At 49.4% G+C, this 17,265-nt stretch overlaps 11 protein-coding genes across 11 annotated transcripts; 5 read left to right on the plus strand and 6 right to left on the minus strand.

Annotated features, from left to right (window-relative positions):
• Positions 1-33: 33 nt before the first annotated feature.
• KL911_002784 (uncharacterized protein) lies at positions 34-1,227 on the plus strand (the record flags this gene model as incomplete). Its single annotated transcript, XM_043197891.1, has 2 exons — positions 34-649; positions 836-1,227. The coding sequence occupies 2 exons, from the start codon at positions 34-36 to the stop codon at positions 1,225-1,227; spliced, it is 1,008 nt and encodes a 335-aa protein (XP_043054382.1).
• A 230-nt stretch (positions 1,228-1,457) lies between these two features.
• Positions 1,458-3,956, plus strand: KL911_002785 (uncharacterized protein; the record flags this gene model as incomplete). The annotated part of the gene is made up of 1 exon (XM_043197892.1): positions 1,458-3,956. The coding sequence occupies one exon, from the start codon at positions 1,458-1,460 to the stop codon at positions 3,954-3,956; it is 2,499 nt and encodes an 832-aa protein (XP_043054383.1).
• An 86-nt stretch (positions 3,957-4,042) lies between these two features.
• Positions 4,043-5,050, minus strand: KL911_002786 (uncharacterized protein; the record flags this gene model as incomplete). The annotated part of the gene is made up of 1 exon (XM_043197893.1): positions 4,043-5,050. The coding sequence occupies one exon, from the start codon at positions 5,048-5,050 to the stop codon at positions 4,043-4,045; it is 1,008 nt and encodes a 335-aa protein (XP_043054384.1).
• A 554-nt stretch (positions 5,051-5,604) lies between these two features.
• Positions 5,605-6,900, plus strand: KL911_002787 (uncharacterized protein; the record flags this gene model as incomplete). Its single annotated transcript, XM_043197894.1, has 1 exon — positions 5,605-6,900. One exon carries the CDS (start codon positions 5,605-5,607, stop codon positions 6,898-6,900), a length of 1,296 nt encoding a protein of 431 aa, XP_043054385.1.
• Positions 6,901-7,136: 236 nt separating this feature from the next.
• KL911_002788 (uncharacterized protein) lies at positions 7,137-7,367 on the minus strand (the record flags this gene model as incomplete). The annotated part of the gene is made up of 1 exon (XM_043197895.1): positions 7,137-7,367. The coding sequence occupies one exon, from the start codon at positions 7,365-7,367 to the stop codon at positions 7,137-7,139; it is 231 nt and encodes a 76-aa protein (XP_043054386.1).
• Positions 7,368-7,489: 122 nt separating this feature from the next.
• Positions 7,490-8,670, plus strand: KL911_002789 (uncharacterized protein; the record flags this gene model as incomplete). Its single annotated transcript, XM_043197896.1, has 2 exons — positions 7,490-7,507; positions 7,744-8,670. The coding sequence occupies 2 exons, from the start codon at positions 7,490-7,492 to the stop codon at positions 8,668-8,670; spliced, it is 945 nt and encodes a 314-aa protein (XP_043054387.1).
• Positions 8,671-8,736: 66 nt separating this feature from the next.
• On the minus strand, positions 8,737-9,480 carry KL911_002790 (uncharacterized protein; the record flags this gene model as incomplete). Its single annotated transcript, XM_043197898.1, has 1 exon — positions 8,737-9,480. One exon carries the CDS (start codon positions 9,478-9,480, stop codon positions 8,737-8,739), a length of 744 nt encoding a protein of 247 aa, XP_043054388.1.
• Positions 9,481-9,525: 45 nt separating this feature from the next.
• KL911_002791 (uncharacterized protein) lies at positions 9,526-11,727 on the minus strand (the record flags this gene model as incomplete). The annotated part of the gene is made up of 1 exon (XM_043197899.1): positions 9,526-11,727. One exon carries the CDS (start codon positions 11,725-11,727, stop codon positions 9,526-9,528), a length of 2,202 nt encoding a protein of 733 aa, XP_043054389.1.
• A 194-nt stretch (positions 11,728-11,921) lies between these two features.
• Positions 11,922-12,824, minus strand: KL911_002792 (uncharacterized protein; the record flags this gene model as incomplete). The annotated part of the gene is made up of 1 exon (XM_043197900.1): positions 11,922-12,824. The coding sequence occupies one exon, from the start codon at positions 12,822-12,824 to the stop codon at positions 11,922-11,924; it is 903 nt and encodes a 300-aa protein (XP_043054390.1).
• Positions 12,825-13,076: 252 nt separating this feature from the next.
• On the plus strand, positions 13,077-13,595 carry KL911_002793 (uncharacterized protein; the record flags this gene model as incomplete). The annotated part of the gene is made up of 1 exon (XM_043197901.1): positions 13,077-13,595. One exon carries the CDS (start codon positions 13,077-13,079, stop codon positions 13,593-13,595), a length of 519 nt encoding a protein of 172 aa, XP_043054391.1.
• A 375-nt stretch (positions 13,596-13,970) lies between these two features.
• KL911_002794 (uncharacterized protein) lies at positions 13,971-16,508 on the minus strand (the record flags this gene model as incomplete). Its single annotated transcript, XM_043197902.1, has 1 exon — positions 13,971-16,508. The coding sequence occupies one exon, from the start codon at positions 16,506-16,508 to the stop codon at positions 13,971-13,973; it is 2,538 nt and encodes an 845-aa protein (XP_043054392.1).
• Positions 16,509-17,265: the final 757 nt, after the last annotated feature.

A 17,265-nucleotide genomic window follows, 5' to 3' on the forward strand; every position in this document is an offset into this window, starting at 1 on the left:
TGAAATTTATTGTGGCAATAAAAACAATCCGATATGTCAGGCAATGCTGAATTTCTATCGAACTGGCGAACAACACGAGGAGTCCAGATCGGCGACGATGCGGAAGGAATAGCCAGCAAGGCTAAAAGCATGTTCAGCGCGTTCACGGACAGAGTGCAAGAGGGATACAGCTCAGCCTACAATGCCCTCCCGCTGCATAATCAAGATCTCGATGCACAACAGGAGCCTTCCTGGTTCAAGCTTTCAAGATTTGAGCGTCTTGTATGTTTTTTCTGCTTTATTTCGGGGTCGATAGTGTGCTTTGCTCTGGGAATCCTGCTATTTCCCGTTTTAACATTAAAACCTCGCAAATTCGCCATGCTGTGGACTCTGGGCTCACTCTTGTTCGTTCTGAGCTTCGGATGTTTGCAAGGGCCTGTTGATTATTGCAAGCATCTTGTATCCAAGGAAAGACTGCCATTTACAGTGGTGTTTTTTGGCAGTGTTTTGAGCACGTTGTACTGCGCAGCGATTTTAAAGTCGACAATTCTCACTCTGATCACAGGAATCATTGAGATATTTGCTGTTCTCTACTACACATTGAGCTACTTCCCGTTCGGGGCGCAAGGATTTCAGATGGTGGCCACAATGGGGCTTCGGCAGTTCAGTAGTGTTTTCGGGTTTTAGGTGTATATTACGGAGTAGATATCTAAATAATATTTAACGATTTATTAATCATAGCCTACAAAGCAACATGTCAATTGCCCACGAAGCCTCCTGTATTTTTTGCAAGATCATCAAGGGTAGGTATTCCAGGCCTGATTCAATGGCTGGTTTATGAGCTCTAACCGCCTAGGGGAAATCCCATCGTTCAAACTCCTCGAGACCAAGTACTCCTACTCGTTTTTGGACATCCAACCAATTTCCAAGGGTCATGTATTGGTGATTCCAAAGTACCACGGGGCCATGCTGCACAACATCCCAGACGAGTTCCTTGCGGACATCCTGCCGGTGACCAAGAAGCTGGTCAAAGCACTAGGCCTGGAAGTCAGCACTCCTGACGAAGATGGCTACAATGTCTTGCAGAACAACGGCCGGATTGCTCACCAGGTCGTCGACCACGTCCACTTCCACCTGATCCCCAAGCGGGACCCAGAGACGGGACTCGTTATCGGCTGGCCAGCAAATAATGCAGACATGGGCGAGCTTTCCGAGTTTGCAAAGGAGCTCACCTCAAAGCTGGCATAAGTCGACGGCAGCAGCATTTTCATACTATAAAGTTCGATCAGTTATGGTCTTTGTGTAGTTGATGGTGGCAACGCGAGATGATGTTTGGTTGTCTGGTGTAAGGATGTTTATATGATTCCTGGATCTCCCAGTCTGAGTGGCAAAAGCTAAATATTTCGTATTTGCCCTTGATCATTTAACATCTTTAGTTTTTCTGATTGCTCAATTGAAAGATAATTCAATCAGATAGAATGGTGGATGAGAAGAAGCCTTTACTAGACGCCTCTGGCAGAGAAGTCGTTCCAGAAGACTCGACTGCTACCGCCATTTTGAGAAGAAAAAAGAAGGATAATGCCCTGGTTGTCGACGATGCCACCAATGATGACAACTCCATCATTTCTATGTCGTCCAACACGATGGAGCTTTTGCAATTGTTCCGTGGTGATGCTGCCCTGGTCAAAGGAAAGAAGAGAAAGGACACGGTCCTGATTGTTTTGGCCGACGATGATATCGAGGATGGTGTCTGTAGAATCAACAGAGTGGCAAGAAACAATTTGAGGGTTCGTCTTGGAGACATTGTGACGATCCATCCATGTCCGGAAATTAAGTTCGCCACCAGAATCTCTGTCTTGCCGATTGCAGACACCATTGAAGGTATCACAGGATCGTTGTTCGATGTCTTTTTGAAGCCATACTTTGTTGACGCTTACAGACCGGTCCGTAAGGGCGACCATTTCGTTGTGAGAGGAGGCATGAGACAAGTCGAGTTCAAGGTTGTGGAAGTCGAGCCGGAAGAACACGCCATTGTTTCTCAGGACACCATAATACACTCCGAGGGCGAACCTATCAATAGAGAGGACGAGGAAAATAACCTCAATGAAGTCGGTTACGATGACATTGGAGGATGCAGAAAACAGATGGCCCAAATCAGAGAGCTCGTTGAGTTGCCACTCAGACACCCACAGTTGTTCAAGGCCATCGGTATCAAGCCTCCTAAAGGTATCTTGATGTACGGCCCCCCTGGTACTGGTAAGACCTTGATGGCCAGAGCCGTTGCCAATGAAACTGGCGCATTCTTCTTTTTAATCAATGGCCCAGAAATCATGTCGAAGATGGCTGGTGAGTCTGAAAGTAACCTTAGAAAAGCTTTCGAAGAGGCCGAGAAGAACTCCCCGTCTATTATTTTCATCGATGAAATTGACTCCATTGCTCCAAAGAGAGACAAGACTAATGGTGAGGTTGAAAGAAGAGTTGTTTCTCAGCTCTTGACCTTGATGGATGGTATGAAGGCCAGATCTAACGTTGTTGTCATTGCTGCTACCAATAGGCCTAACTCCATCGATCCCGCTCTAAGAAGATTCGGAAGATTTGATAGAGAGGTCGACATCGGTATTCCTGATGCCGCCGGAAGACTTGAAGTTCTGAGGATCCACACCAAAAACATGAAGCTGGCCGATGATGTTGATCTCGAGGCCCTGGCTGCTGAGACTCACGGTTACGTTGGTGCTGATATTGCTTCCCTCTGTTCTGAGGCCGCCATGCAACAAATAAGAGAGAAGATGGACTTGATCGACCTGGAAGAAGAGAACATTGATGCCGAAGTTCTCGACTCTTTGGGAGTCACTATGGACAACTTCAGATTCGCTCTTGGTAACTCCAACCCATCCGCATTGCGTGAGACTGTCGTCGAAAGCGTTAACGTCACCTGGGATGACATCGGAGGTTTGGATGGTATCAAGCAGGAGCTGAAGGAGACTGTGGAATACCCGGTCTTGCATCCAGACCAGTACACCAAATTTGGCCTTTCGCCTTCGAAGGGCGTCTTATTTTTCGGTCCTCCGGGTACTGGTAAAACGCTTTTGGCTAAGGCCGTTGCCACAGAAGTCTCTGCCAACTTCATTTCCGTTAAAGGTCCTGAATTGTTGAGTATGTGGTATGGTGAGTCCGAGTCCAACATTAGAGACATTTTCGACAAGGCTAGAGCTGCAGCTCCTACAGTTGTTTTCTTGGATGAGCTGGATTCCATCGCCAAGTCAAGAGGGGGCAGCATGGGAGATGCAGGAGGAGCATCCGATAGAGTTGTTAACCAACTGCTGACTGAAATGGATGGTATGAATGCCAAGAAAAACGTCTTCATTATTGGTGCGACGAACAGACCAGACCAAATTGACCCTGCTATCTTGAGACCAGGTAGATTGGACCAACTGATTTATGTCCCATTGCCAGATGAAGCCGGAAGACTGTCGATTTTGAAAGCTCAATTGAGGAACACCCCATTGGAGCCAGATCTGGACCTGGCTGCTATTGCTAAGACTACACACGGCTTCACTGGTGCCGATCTGCAGTACATTGTCCAAAGAGCTGCCAAGTTCGCCATCAAAGACTCTATTGAAGCTCAAAAGAGATACGAGCAAGAGAAGGCGGAAAGGAAGGCTGCCGAAGGCTCCGATGATGTTGAGATGAAGGTTGAGGATGGCGAGGAGGAGAGTATTCCAGATGCTGTTCCATATATCACAAAGGCTCACTTTGAAGAGGCTATGAAGACTGCTAAACGCTCTGTTTCCCCTACTGAACTGAGACGTTACGAAGCTTACGCGCAACAACTTCAATCTTCCAGAGGTCAATTCTCGAACTTCTCGTTTGGCCAAGGAGGAGACGCTGCTGGATCGACCGACAGAGGTACTGGAGGAGACGGTGCTGGTGCTGCCTTTGGATCTGTCGAAGAAGAAGAAGACGATTTGTACAGTTAAGCACGAGAGGGTCTATAGGCTTGACTGAGTTGTTAAGATATATTGATATTGAGTCCGGCTCAACACTGTAAACATATAAAGTATCTCTAGTGTATGGAAGGCAGCATGTCTGGGTTGATGACCCGGAGATAGGGGCCCGTGATGTGATTCTCTTTATTTTCTGCCAAGTCACGTGACTGCGAATTTGGTAGCCTCAGCGGTTCTGGGTTCAAGTCGTCCACCGGGTATACTGTCGAGGTGGTGGAGCTTGTTGAGGCCAGAGAGGGAATGGAGGAGGATGTCGAAAGCGAAGGAACGGATGCGGTAGTTGGTAGCGACTGGAATGAGTATGGTTTCTGCAAGTTGTATGCAGAGTATTTATCGTTCAGGTTGGTGGATCCAGATGATCTTCTAATGGTCATCTTTGGCCTCTGTGGAGATGGAGAAGGCAGGTGTGATTGCGAGGCAGGTTTGGTCCAGCTAGCATACAGCGGCTGCGTTGGAGAAGGCACAGGGGATGAGGCGTGAGTTTTGGTCAGGTCTCTGGTGAGTTCCCTATGTTTGGCGATCTTAGCCTCGAATTGTCGTCTGAGCTTGAACTTAATTGGTTCCAGGAAAGGGCTGAACGTTGCGATGAGGTCTGATTGTCTGATTCTGATGTTATCCCAGCCCAGGTATCCTATTAGTTCCATCTCGAGGGTATTGACGTCTTTCAAGGAGAGCAGGCCGTTGGTGTACTTGCACCAGTGTTTGTTCAGAGGCGACGAGTCGTTGAGGTTTTTCGCGGCCAGGATCAGACAGCCGAGGAAGATCCTGTGTCTGGTGGTCTCCATTCCTGTGCTGTTTGGCGGCAGGATCTCGCGTAATCTGATCAGATAGACGAGGCTCGACATGAGAGTGGGTGTCTGGACGTGGGAATGGTCAATGAGCGCCTCAATAAAGCGGTAGAGGGAAGGAACGGGCGTCTCCAAAGGCGAGGCTGGCGGCGATGGCAGCGACGAGCTGGAGTAGTCGGGAACGGCAATCACCGAGCTGGTGGTGTTGACCAGACATTGGATCATGTCTGGCGACACGGGTCTCCTGAGAAAGTGGTAGAGGGCTTGAACGTCCGACATGGCAAAGCGTGAAAAGAATGAAGGCCCAAAGTAGCGAGATACGACCAGCAAGCTAGGTATAAATTTTTCAACCTGGTATGTCGTCCATATTTATGCATGGTGCCTGCAAAGTGGTCGGGACGCGACGCGAAAATAATTATCACCATTTCGACAGGCTTTTTTCACGGTCAGATAGCAGATGCGCGCTCTCGAAAGGGGCAAGATAATTCAGATTGACGAGATGCATCCTACAGCGTACGCGTAAAAACGCTTATTCAGCTATGCAGTCTGCATAATAGCCAGAAAGTCTCTCTTGGCGCGGTTAATTTAACGGCCTTGGAAAGAAAGAGCAACGCCTGCTGCTCATTAAAAAACATGCTTCTCTGAGCAGCATTGTCCTAATTCGGTCACTGTAATATACTAAATTTTGTCCCCTCCTCAGACTTCCCAGTGTAGAAGTAATCATACGTCGACCGACGCAAAGAATTACTGTGCCGCGCTTTAAAAAACAATAATCTTACTAGCTTCTCTTGTCTGTCCGTTTCACCTCAAGGGGTCCCATTTGCTAGCGTACTATGCCCTCGGAAGATACGCCATTGATGGTCCCCGCCGCCATCACCGACCAAACGAATAAGTTCCCCCATGTCGTCAAGTTGACTTTGGGATCGTCTCCCATTAACTTCCTTCTGTTTTTCGTTCCCCTGGGCTATCTAGCAGACTGGCTCGGGTGGAAAGCCTCACTGGTCTTTTCCTTTAACTTCCTCGCCATCATCCCGCTAGCATCCGTGCTGGCCTATGCCACCGAGGAACTAGGAGAAGCTATCCACAATGACTCGATAGCAGGGCTGCTCAACGCCACGTTCGGAAATGCAATTGAGGTTATTGTCAGTGTTATCGCGTTGAGCCAGAACCAGATCACCGTGGTCCAGGCCTCTATGTTGGGCTCCATCCTCTCGAACGTGCTCCTCGTGCTCGGCTGTTGCTTCGTGGCAGGAGGAATCTGGTATCCTCAGCAGTCCTTCAACCAGACGGTTGCTCAGACCATGAGCTCGCTGTTGGCACTCTCGATGAGCGGACTGCTGCTTCCAGCAGCGTTCCATGCCTCACTTCCGTCCAAAACAAAGGACCTGGAATCCAAAATTCTCGATTTCTCCAGAGCAACCTCGGTGCTTCTGCTTATCGTGTACTGCTTGTACCTTTGCTTCCAACTGAAAACTCACAAATTTCTGTTTGAGCAGGTTCTGGAGCCCAGTGACGAGGAACAATCTCCTCCTATAGACGAGGCCACCAGTAACACCACGCTGGACTCTCAAGACACAGCCCACCCAAGAAGGGGATTTTTAGTGAACAGGCCGAAATCTCTTTTGGAGCTCGGTCCGGGACCGCAGCCGAAACACATTGGCACGATGGCCTCTGTGGCTGTGCTTCTCGTCACCACCGTTCTCGTGTCGTTCTCCGCCGACTCCCTGGTGTCTTCTATCGACGAGGTTGTGGAGAGTTCCGGTCTTTCCAAGACTTTCATTGGTCTGATCGTCATCCCTATCGTTGGTAATGCAGCAGAGCATGTCACTGCTGTGGTTGTGGCCTACAAAAACAAAATGGACCTTGCTGTTGGCGTTGCCGTGGGTTCGTCGATTCAGATCTCCTTGTTTGTCACTCCGCTCTTGGTGCTGATAGGCTGGATATTCGACGTTCCGATGTCCTTGTACTTCTCCACCTACGAGACGGCAGTGATGTTTGTTGCTGTTCTGATCACAAACTATCTGATTTTGGATGGAGAGTCGAATTGGCTCGAGGGTGTCATGTTGGTCAGCACATATCTGATCATCGCCATCTCCTTCTTCTTCTACCCAGACACGCTGGCCCAGTGAAAAATATTCAGCACATAAAATTATCTACGCTTTAGGATAGGAATATAGACATTATCTCCGGTTGTTCTTGTATATCTCATTTGTAATGCAGCATAGCACGACTAACACTTCTATCGCAGATTTTACATTTGGAGTCTGTCTGAAACATTTTGACACTGTTGCCAAATATAAACCGGGCCAGGATGGCTCTGATTGGACATCCTAAGCCACAATTTGCACGCTGCGTCTCTGCACATTTATGATGAGTTTGCAGTCATTTTGGAAGCCTCGTAGCTGAAATTGACTATTTTGCGTGGCGGATCATCGCTAGTCTGCGAAAACTCCAGATCGGACAATCTTAGCTGCGGTATGGAATACTGCTGCATCAAAGCAGGAGGCAGCTGTGGATCTATGAGCTTTGGAAGCATGCCGGCTTTGACAAACGTCTCTATGTTGTGGATAAAAGTGGCAGATCTGGAAGACTCCATCGGGACGTCAAATCAGTAATTTTTTGATGCTCGGTAATTAATTAATTTACCTCTTCCGACGCATCATCTGATTATGTAAAACAATGCGGTTTCAAAATTGACATTGCCTGCATCAGGCGCACATGGGCATCCAGAACTTTGTCGAAGCTTCCCGCTAGGTGCAAAATGGCAAAACTGGCCGAACCCCAAATAACTGCCTAGATTACGATAACGCTTATCTATCTAGACTCTCGCTTCACCGGAACTTCCATCTTTGCACCACAAAAAAAATTTTAATACTATCAATCATTTGTCCTCGTCAATGTCCTCCAATTCGATTAAATTGCTAGCCAGTGATACCCAGAGAAATCTGGCGGAGCTTGTGGCGAAGCGGTAGGTATTCTGCTTTCATAATGTTGAGCTAATTCTCAGCTTGGGGCTCTCGCTGACCCCTGTGGACATCAAACGTGATTCCAACAAGGAGGTGTCCTTCTCCATTGGAGAGTCCATCAGAGATGAAGATATCTACATTATAATGCAAATCGGGTCAGGAATTGTCAACGACAAAGTTTTGGAGCTGCTGATCATGATTAACGCCTGCAAAACCGCCTCAGCGAGAAGAATCACTGCTGTTCTGCCGAACTTCCCTTACGCCAGACAGGACAGAAAAGACAAGAGCCGTGCGCCCATTACGGCCAAGTTGATGGCAGATATGCTTACGAGCGCCGGATGCGACCATGTGATCACCATGGACCTACATGCTTCCCAAATTCAAGGCTTCTTCGATGTGCCCGTTGATAACTTGTATGCAGAGCCTTCGGTTGTTAGGTATATTCGTGAGAAGCTTGATGTCAATAACGCTATCATAGTGTCTCCGGATGCGGGGGGAGCCAAGCGTGCTGCTGGTCTTGCCGATCGTCTGGACCTGAACTTCGCTCTTATACACAAGGAGCGCGCCAGAGCCAACGAGGTGAGTCGTATGGTCCTTGTTGGAGACGTTACCGGAAAAACCTGCATCATTGTGGATGACATGGCCGATACCTGTGGAACTTTGGCCAAGGCTGCGGAAGTTCTGCTGGAAAACGGGGCCAAGGAGGTCATTGCGATCGTGACGCACGGAATATTGAGCGGAAATGCCATCGCGAATATCAACAAGTCGAAGCTCGAACGGGTTGTGTGTACCAACACTGTGCCGTTTGAAGAGAAACTTAAGCTTTGTCCAAAGCTGGACACCATTGATGTTTCTGGTGTCTTGGCCGAAGCCATCAGACGTTTGCATAATGGAGAGAGTATATCTTTCCTTTTCCGCAATGCTCCCTACTAGACTGGATTTATAAAGATAAATTATTCTCGTGCTTGTATTTAAAAAGCTTATTAATTAATATCAGCTCTATAACTCTAGATTATATTTGGCAAGGTCGAACTCCTTCAAACTGCTCAAAAGTTCACCCTTTGCACCGTTCTCCAACAGCTCGTCCGGCCTGGTTATCTCGAGAACATGTGGATCAGGCACCCAGATGACGTAGCCGCCAGCACGCTTTCCGGAGATCAAGCCAGGAACCGCGTCTTCAAATATCAAAACCTCCTCGATTTTAATATCCTCCTGTATACGGCCCTCGCTGCGCAGCTTGTCGTTCAGCTCTGACAGCCCTAACCACCATATAAATGGAAGAGGCTTGCCTTTTCCTGCAATCACGGGGTTGTCTCCCGTGATCACCAGCTCGAAGTGCTTGAAACCCTCTTGCAAATGTGCGGTTTTTATGTCATACTTGTCTTTGTGGGAGGAAGTGCACACAACCATGGGAACTCCCTTGGCTGCAAGCTTCTTGATCAGATCTAGAGCTCCTGGTAGAAATTGCACCTTCGGCCATAATTCTGCCTGTTTTCTTGAAGTCCACTCATACAGCTCCTGAGCAGTAATCCCTTCGAGTTTGTACTCGTCAATTACCGTCTGAGATGCCTGCGGTCCCGGGAGACCCTGGAGTTTCATCTTCACGTCCCACGTAAGACCGCCTGGAATGTTGAACCTGTTGCTCAGTATGTCGGATATAGACACGGTGTACACGGATTCGGAGTCTATGAGAAGGCCATCCATGTCAAAAAGACAGGCCTTCACCTGTTTCGGAGGCCCCATTTGAAATGACTAAAATTTGGACTTTTATTTATTTCATTTATTTTTCTACAAGGGTGGCAGACTATTTCTGCACACGGGACACTGTAACTTGTACTTCATCCAGTTTTCCAGGCATTCGGTGTGGAATATGTGTCTGCAAGGCGTCACCATGTAGGAGCGACGAGCCATCAGACCAATGCTGCTGTTATCCTCCTTATCATGACCGCTGTGGAGAACTGGAACCTCGAAAGAGTTCATACAAATGGTACAATCTATCTTGCATCTCGAGTGTGAATGCGACGTGTCAACAACCTCGTGGTCGACGTTGAACGAGTTTTCGAGATCGTCGAAGGAAAGAACTGGATGATAATCGTAAGTCTTGGGCAAATATTTGTCTGGGAGGAAAAAGCGTGGCCCCAGTAACTCCTGCAGGTAAAGCATGAATACTTGCAATGCCATCCAAAGAGTCAGCAATGTGACAAGCTTGTAATCCCTGTGGTGATAGAATGGGTTCTTGAACATCGTGACGTACATGATTGGCAGGAGCCTGATGATGGAGGTGCCTATTATGAAGTCTTTTCTGAAAGACCGTCTGGAGCCTCTGATCACGTTCCGGTAAATTTGCGGAATCCAGAACGAGTTCATCACAAGTCCGATAATGTACTCAAAGACGACACGCTGCGGTTTCGGCCACAGAGTCACATTTAGCACCAGGAAGGAAAACACAATTAGGGAGAAAAAGAAGCGCATGTACAACTGGCCACTGATGGTCTGTTCGTCTTGGGTGGTCACAGGATTGGCTTGGTTGGGCTGCGTGTTCTCGTTGTTGTTCTCGTTGTTGTTCTCGCGCTCGTCTATCGGGGTGCCCTGGAAAGCAGTTCTCCAACTAATGTTTCTCTCGTTGATCTGTGCAGCGTAAATGAGAATCATATACCTCATCTCAAAAATGGACGAACAGGTAAACGCCAGAAAAGCACACACGGCAAACTGAATGTAGAGCGAGTCCATCACTAGCGAGCACAGAAGTGAGATCATCGACAAGGACCCGTCCACAAGGTTGATGGTGGCCACAGACCAAAACGAAATGCACGACATCGTGGACGGAGTGTTTGTGGACCCCATCTGCTTGACGAATAGCCAGATCTGCGCACTCATCAGCAAGATCCCGAAAAGAAGAACGTTTTTGACTTGATTCTGTTGGACCTCGTCGCGCGGTCCCACAGCCTTGTTCACCCGAATCGATAGACCGCAGTCTGGCGAGTACAAGAGGCCGGAGACTAGATTGATCTTGGGAACAGGCTTGTGTGGTCGTCCCAATGGGGTTTCGAGCTCGGTGTCAATCACCTCAAGTTCCTCCGAAGTTAGGTTGGTAGCCTCGAAATGCATATACGCTATGTATTCGCAGTTGGCGCTCTTCTCGAGAAGGTCTTCCAGATAAGACATGTCTAGCGAGTCAATATCAGTGCGGTTGACACTGCTCTCCATCAGCGCCCTCGTCTGGTTGAAATAGCGGCCGTCTTCAAGGTTCAGATGCGGCAGACCATATATTCCGTTGAACTTGCCCGAATTCGAGACGGCGACCAAATTTCCTGTCTCCTGATGGTACGCCCCTTGGAGCCGCAAATTGTGGTCATGTTGTTCTTTCAGATCGCTCAGTTTAACGCTCACGCTCACGATGGTGGTATCTTTACTCTCTGGAGTGTAGTTGAAATTGTGCAGAGTGAGCTCAATAAGTCCTTTTTCATCTGTGACGTTCCCGGGATGGACTGTCGAGTTGCTAGTAATATCGCTGTATTCCGTCAAGTTCTGGTAAAACTCGGGTATGGGCATGGGTATACGCACAAACGCGTCTTGCAGAGAGTACTCGCCACGCAGCGTGCTGGTAATGTTTCGCCAAAATGCTCCGGAAGCCGCATCGCGATGGCTCCAAATTTCCCATGCCTGCTGGCTGATTTTATTGGGCAGTATACTATGCTTCTCGTCCTCTAAAAAACCTGAGTGGTCCGGAAACGGCCAGTCCTCCACCTTGCGGCCTTTCACTGCGTCCCCGTAGCTCAATTTGTATCCTGTCACGTTTCCGTACCCAGAGGCGTAGTCGTTAGTCGTCATTGCGGTTCTTGCTGTCCTGATGGTATCTTTCAAGTCGCCCAGCATTCGCTTGCGCTCCTCCGGCGAGAGGTAGCCAGCCTCCTCAGGCGGGGCGCTCGGCAACAGGAATGTCAAAAAAATAATGAACAGTAGCAACTGTCCGCGGTTTATCTGGGGCATTAAGCGTAAATCACAAAGAATAAAATTAATATCAAGTTTTTGTGCCAGATAAGTTTGGAGACTCAACACAGGGTCCTCTTTTGATCACATTTTATAGAAATGTATTACTGCCTCCCGAAGGCCTCTCGATGTGAGAAGAACGCCCTACTCCCAAAATCTGTCTTGCCATGAACACTTTCTTTTTACGCCCGTATCTACTGGAGCTTCTCTTTCAGCAATTGTTTGCGAAGCTTTTTCTCCTCCTTCTCCTTCCATCTCTGTTCACGCTGCTTCTTGGCCTCTGGCCCAGCCTCAGTGTCCAGAGTGTAGTCCCACCACCGGAATGATGAGGCGTAGTTGCCTATGAAGTAGTGGTGATGGAGATCGTGGTGCTCTGCACCAGCCCAGAAGGGGATGAAATGGTGCAATGACCATGGGAAGTCGTAGCCGGAGTGTGCGTCAACCGCTTGGAATAAACGTAGGCAAACCCAGCAGGTAATGGTGAATAGATGAAGGTCTCGCGTGAAGTATGCATAAATGATAGGGAAGCCAATGGTTCCAAAGCCAAGCGACATCACCTCTATTGGATGAGCATACTCGGCGGTGAGCCCAAACGGAGCAGAGTATCTGTGGTGCTGTTTGTGAACATATTTGTAGAAAGGACCGTAATGGAACAGTCTGTGAGCCCAGTAATGCCAGAAATCCTCGAGCACAAAGAACAGACAAAACTCGAGGCACATCTTCGTCCAGGACGGGAATGGGACGGCAACGCTAATGCCCAGTCTCTGACACATCGGATGGAACGTCCAGATCGGAAGTGCCTCGACCAAAAAATGCGAGCGTAGCACAGACTTGAGACACTCCCATTGCTCCTTTTCAGAAGGAACATAGGACGGCTGTATCTTCCAGCGGCGGAAGTATGGAATCTTGTCAATCACCATCCAGGGCAGACATCTTCCAAAATAGACAAGTTCGTGTGTGAGGAAGAAAAGCAAGCCGGTAGCAAGAACGTCGTTATCCATATAATCGTACCAAGATTTCCATAGCTTCTCGAGCACGGTGAGGTGTGGGTGGTGCTCAAACACCTCGCGGGCTGTTCCAATAAGCGTCGAGTTCATGGCTGGCAAGAGGGTGGCTACATGTGGGACGTATTTATTCTTCAGAGTAAACGACCGGTACGAGAAGAACGAGATCGGTGGTGTGATCTGGAGAGATGCGGTTTCCTCCTTGCACCTCTACCTCCGACCACTCCTGAGGCCAGAGAAAACGCCCTTCTTTCTGGTGTCACGTGAGTATAGACCCGGGTTGGCGGCCCTTGAAAATATTAATTTTTTCAAGCTGAAAATTTTATACATTTCAACAAGACCAACATGTCCCGTCTTTACGAATACCAGGTTATCGGCAGAAAGCTGCCTACCGAGTCCGTGCCTGAGCCAAAGTTGTACAGAATGAGAATCTTTGCTCCTAACGACGTTGTCGCCAAGTCGAGATACTGGTACTTCTTGCAAAAACTGCACAAGGTCAAGAAGGCCTCTGGTGAAATCGTCTCCCTCAACGTCATCAGCGAGACCCACCCAACCAAGGTCAAGAACTTCGGTATCTGGATCAGATACGACTCCAGATCTGGAACTCACAACATGTACAAGGAATACAGAGACGTTAGCAGAGTCGGTGCTGTCGAGACCATGTACGCTGACCTTGCTGCCAGACACAGAGCCAGATTTAGATCTATCCACATCTTGAAGGTTGTCGAGCTTGAGAAGACCGACGATGTCAAGAGACAGTACATCAGACAATTCTTGACCAAGGACCTCAAGTTCCCATTGCCTCACAGAGTCACCAAGCCTGCCAAGCTTTACTCGGCCAAGCGTCCAACCACTTTCTATTAGGTAATAAATGGTGAAGTAAGAAACAGCTAGCGACGCTGGAATTTGTAGTTTCGCTGTAAAACGCACCCTAATGATTTAATTTGATTTCTACATTTTTATTTTTTCATGCCTAAGCGTTTTTCAGGTCTACAGAAAGAAGTGCTTTCTCTATATCGCAATTGTCTAAGGGCGACCCGGACAAAGCCGGCTGTAAGTGTCACTGCCATTTCCGTCCTAACATCAGGATAAACGTGCGCATTGGGTGTCTTTCATCCATTCCGAGTTCGCTCGCTACAGAGACATCCCCAAGCGCAACTTCGCAGCAATCGAGCATCTCCTCCGAATAGGCCACAGGAGACTGGAGATGTACTCCAGCACGAGCATCACAGACGTCAACTAGGCCACGGCTCGCCTGAAAAGATCCTCGTGGTGGCGGAACAGAAACTCGGTCACGGCGGTCTTGGCTCCGTTGTCGAGAATCTCTCGCTGCGGGTTGAACGTGTTGTCGCGAGCCAGCGTTGGCGCAAACACCGTGGCCAGCGAGCTGTACGTCATCTTCGTGATTTTGGAGTTGCGCACCACCACGCCCATATGTTTTGCTAGCTGGAAGAGCACCAGAAAGTTCGCCTCAGGCAGGTCGTTGAGCAACGTTTTTAGCCCTGCAAACCTGCCTGCCTCGTTCTGGATCTTGGACACCTCGATGAATTGTTCATAATTCTTGAACGGTATCACGGGATCCGGAATTTTCTTCAAGTATCTCTTTAGCATTCCCGCCACAGCATTTATATCGCCTTCTAGGACGGATGGCGCCTTACTAACGTCCTTTTCGTTGGAGACTTCCACAGTCTCGAAATATTTTTCGATCTTGTCAATCGCTACCGACGATCCGCTCACTCTGTAGATTCCCTCCCGTATTCCACGCGCCTCGATTTCTGATAAACAGCACGAGAATACGAACGGCACCGTTCGCAGCTCCAGCTCGGCACGTTCCTGCAGCGTGCACTGGTACAACGACTTGCCCAACGGATACGCGTTTCCGCGCAAAAAGTTGGACGATCTTGACTTGATCATCGCCGAAAGACCGCTCGCAGGCTTGCTCTCCTCGATATCTTCCTGCGACGTGTTGAAAGAGTCGTCCATCTGTCTGAAATTCCGTGGCGACCCAATATCCTGGACCGAAGGAGACCCGATCATGTAGTTGTTCTGCTGCGACGTCTGTGTGCCGTTTGCACCAAATATGCGCCGGATAAAGCCTCCCTTTTTAGGCTTGTCGCCCAATTCCTCTGTCGAGCCCATCTTCCTTGACTGCAGAGAGATCTTGGACGGCAGCTGGGGCAGTGTGTCGTCCGACTGTGCAAACGACGGCGAGTCGGTGGACTCCGACTCCTTGGACTCCGCCACGGTATCTGTCTCCAGCTTCTCCTTCTGTTCTCTCAAAACAGCGATCTCTTCCTCTAATCCGGTTTTCTCAGCGGTCAGCGACTGGATGTCCCGCATCAAGTTCGCCTTTGCGCTCGTAAGTGATGCTAGCTCGCTTTTGAGCTCCTTGAGCTGCTTGTCCACCTGAAGTATCTGCGCTTCCGGCTGATATTCCTCATAAACGACGTCGGAGCGAGATCTCAGGTGCAGAGAAAACGGATTCGTGGTGAGATCTGATTGGGTGCGCTTATGGCTGAGCAACGGCGAGCCGAAGTCGGGGGTCTTGAGGAGCTCGTCCTGGTCCAGTGGGGGGGGGCTCGCATCGCGCAAGGTCTGGGTCCTGGCATGCTCCAGCCCGGCTCCGCTGTTGCTCTTCTTGTGTCTATGGAAAACGTTTTTGATGGACAACGACCGACTGAAACCACCTGACGACTTTCGCGAATGAAACCCTGTGTTCTCCTTGTCCCTGCTGACTTCCCCTGGCAACTCGTGCTGGCGCTGATCGTCATCGGCCAGCTGGAGGCCGGAAATGTTGAGTCCCCTGTACGGCGACGAGCTCTGTCTCTCGGGTGCGTGTGGTATAGTGCCGGTAGGGGGCCTCTTGCTTGGCGAGCGCACCGGGTTAGGGGCCTCTTTGGGGTTTTCGTCCGACTCGTCGGTTTCGTCGTCGCTCAGATCGACAAACGACTCAGGTTCCGGCTCCTGCTCCTGCTCAAATATAAAAGCATTTCTGTTCCCAGGCGAGACAACGCCGGTCATTGTGATCGGAGACCGGTCCGCTTTGAGCGGCGTAAGCGTCATCATGTTGGTTTCGGACAGTCCGTCAACTTTGGGCGACGTGAACGCCGCCACGGGCTGAATGTTGGGAGAGCGTTGGCCTCTATTTGGTGAACGCAACGGGATGGTGAGCAGCTCCTCCGGCCGTTCCCGCTCGATCGCGATGGGAGACCTCTCCACCTTCTGCAAGACAGGACTTTTGGTGACTTTGGGAGGAGACGCCACTTGCACCTTTTCCGTGGCAGAAAGGGGCTTGCTGTCGTCCAGATCATCGTCTAGGTGTCTTTTCTCGTCAGACGGCACGGTGTCTGCGGACGACTGCGGCTCTAGCGAGGAACCAAAATTGCGCGACTTGATCGCCTCGTACTTGCGTTTCCGCTCCACCAGCTTGTGGTGACACGGCATACAAAACAGGCCCTTGGAGGTTCGCGCGTAGCGCAGATCCTCGATAGGGCGCTTGCAGGACTTGCACTTGAAGCAGTTCGCGCAGTATGCCTGGTCGCCCGTAAGGATTGCCATGTCGTAGATCTTCTTGCCGCACGATTTACACGAGTAGGAGCATTCGGAGCACACCAGCGAGCCCGTTCCCAGCATCAGGAAGTTCGAGTTGACTCCGAGCTCCTTATCGCACTTCGAGCACCGGAAACACTCTATGTGCCATCTCTCGCCGCCCAGCTCGTACGCCTGGCCCTCTGTAATGGAATTCTGGCAATTTTTGCACTTGTTAGTGTTGTCCATCACGGAGGCGAGCTGATTTGGAATCTGTTTTATTTCTATTCTGAGCTGAAAAGTAGGTGCACTCCTCGCACCAGTAGAATGGACACGGGTGATCCTTCCAGTTGTCGTGCACAATAGACGTAGGTTGGGCGAATCCTCAGGCACGGTGCAAGAGAGATCCGAAAGCTACGTGTATATCTCACCCGGAGCTTGGGGAAAGGTAGTAAGGTGGCTCGCAGACACTGCGCTGCGCAGCAGATAAATAAGAGAAAAGGGCTGAAGCGGCTCGCTTCTGTCTGCTAGTTGAGTCTCGCAATCGCTGGACATTAATTTATGCATAAACTTGGAAAAGTTCAATCGTTTGATGAGGGTCTGGAGACCCGTGTACTCGAGAATTATTTTGGTAGCAGGCTTTCATCGCCCGAAATAATTAATATTTACAACTATGTGTCCCGTATGACGTGAGGTACGGAGTCCCCTGCTAATCCTTGGAAGCTTGCGTGAGATATTTGTGGATGAAACAAATTGGCTCTGGAGACATTGAACTGGTTTTATAGTTAGCAGAACCCGAAGCTGAAGACTGACCGGTGCGTTTGGCATTGCTGGAAAATAGTGGCGCAGCAAGATCACAGCCCTACAATGGGGTGTCAATGCTGAGGTAGTATTGCAGCCGTTTACTTCCTCATGCTGGTGGCAATGCCTTAATTATCTGGTGGAGCTGGAGTTGCAATTTGAGGACGCGCTGCAGCTTATAAGTTGCCTTCGGGCCCTAATTTGG

This window comes from Ogataea haglerorum (genome assembly GCF_019207285.1).
Source record: "Ogataea haglerorum isolate 81-453-3 chromosome Unknown 81-453-3_NODE_7_length_556738_cov_96.333754, whole genome shotgun sequence".
NCBI lineage: Eukaryota > Fungi > Ascomycota > Pichiomycetes > Pichiales > Pichiaceae > Ogataea > Ogataea haglerorum.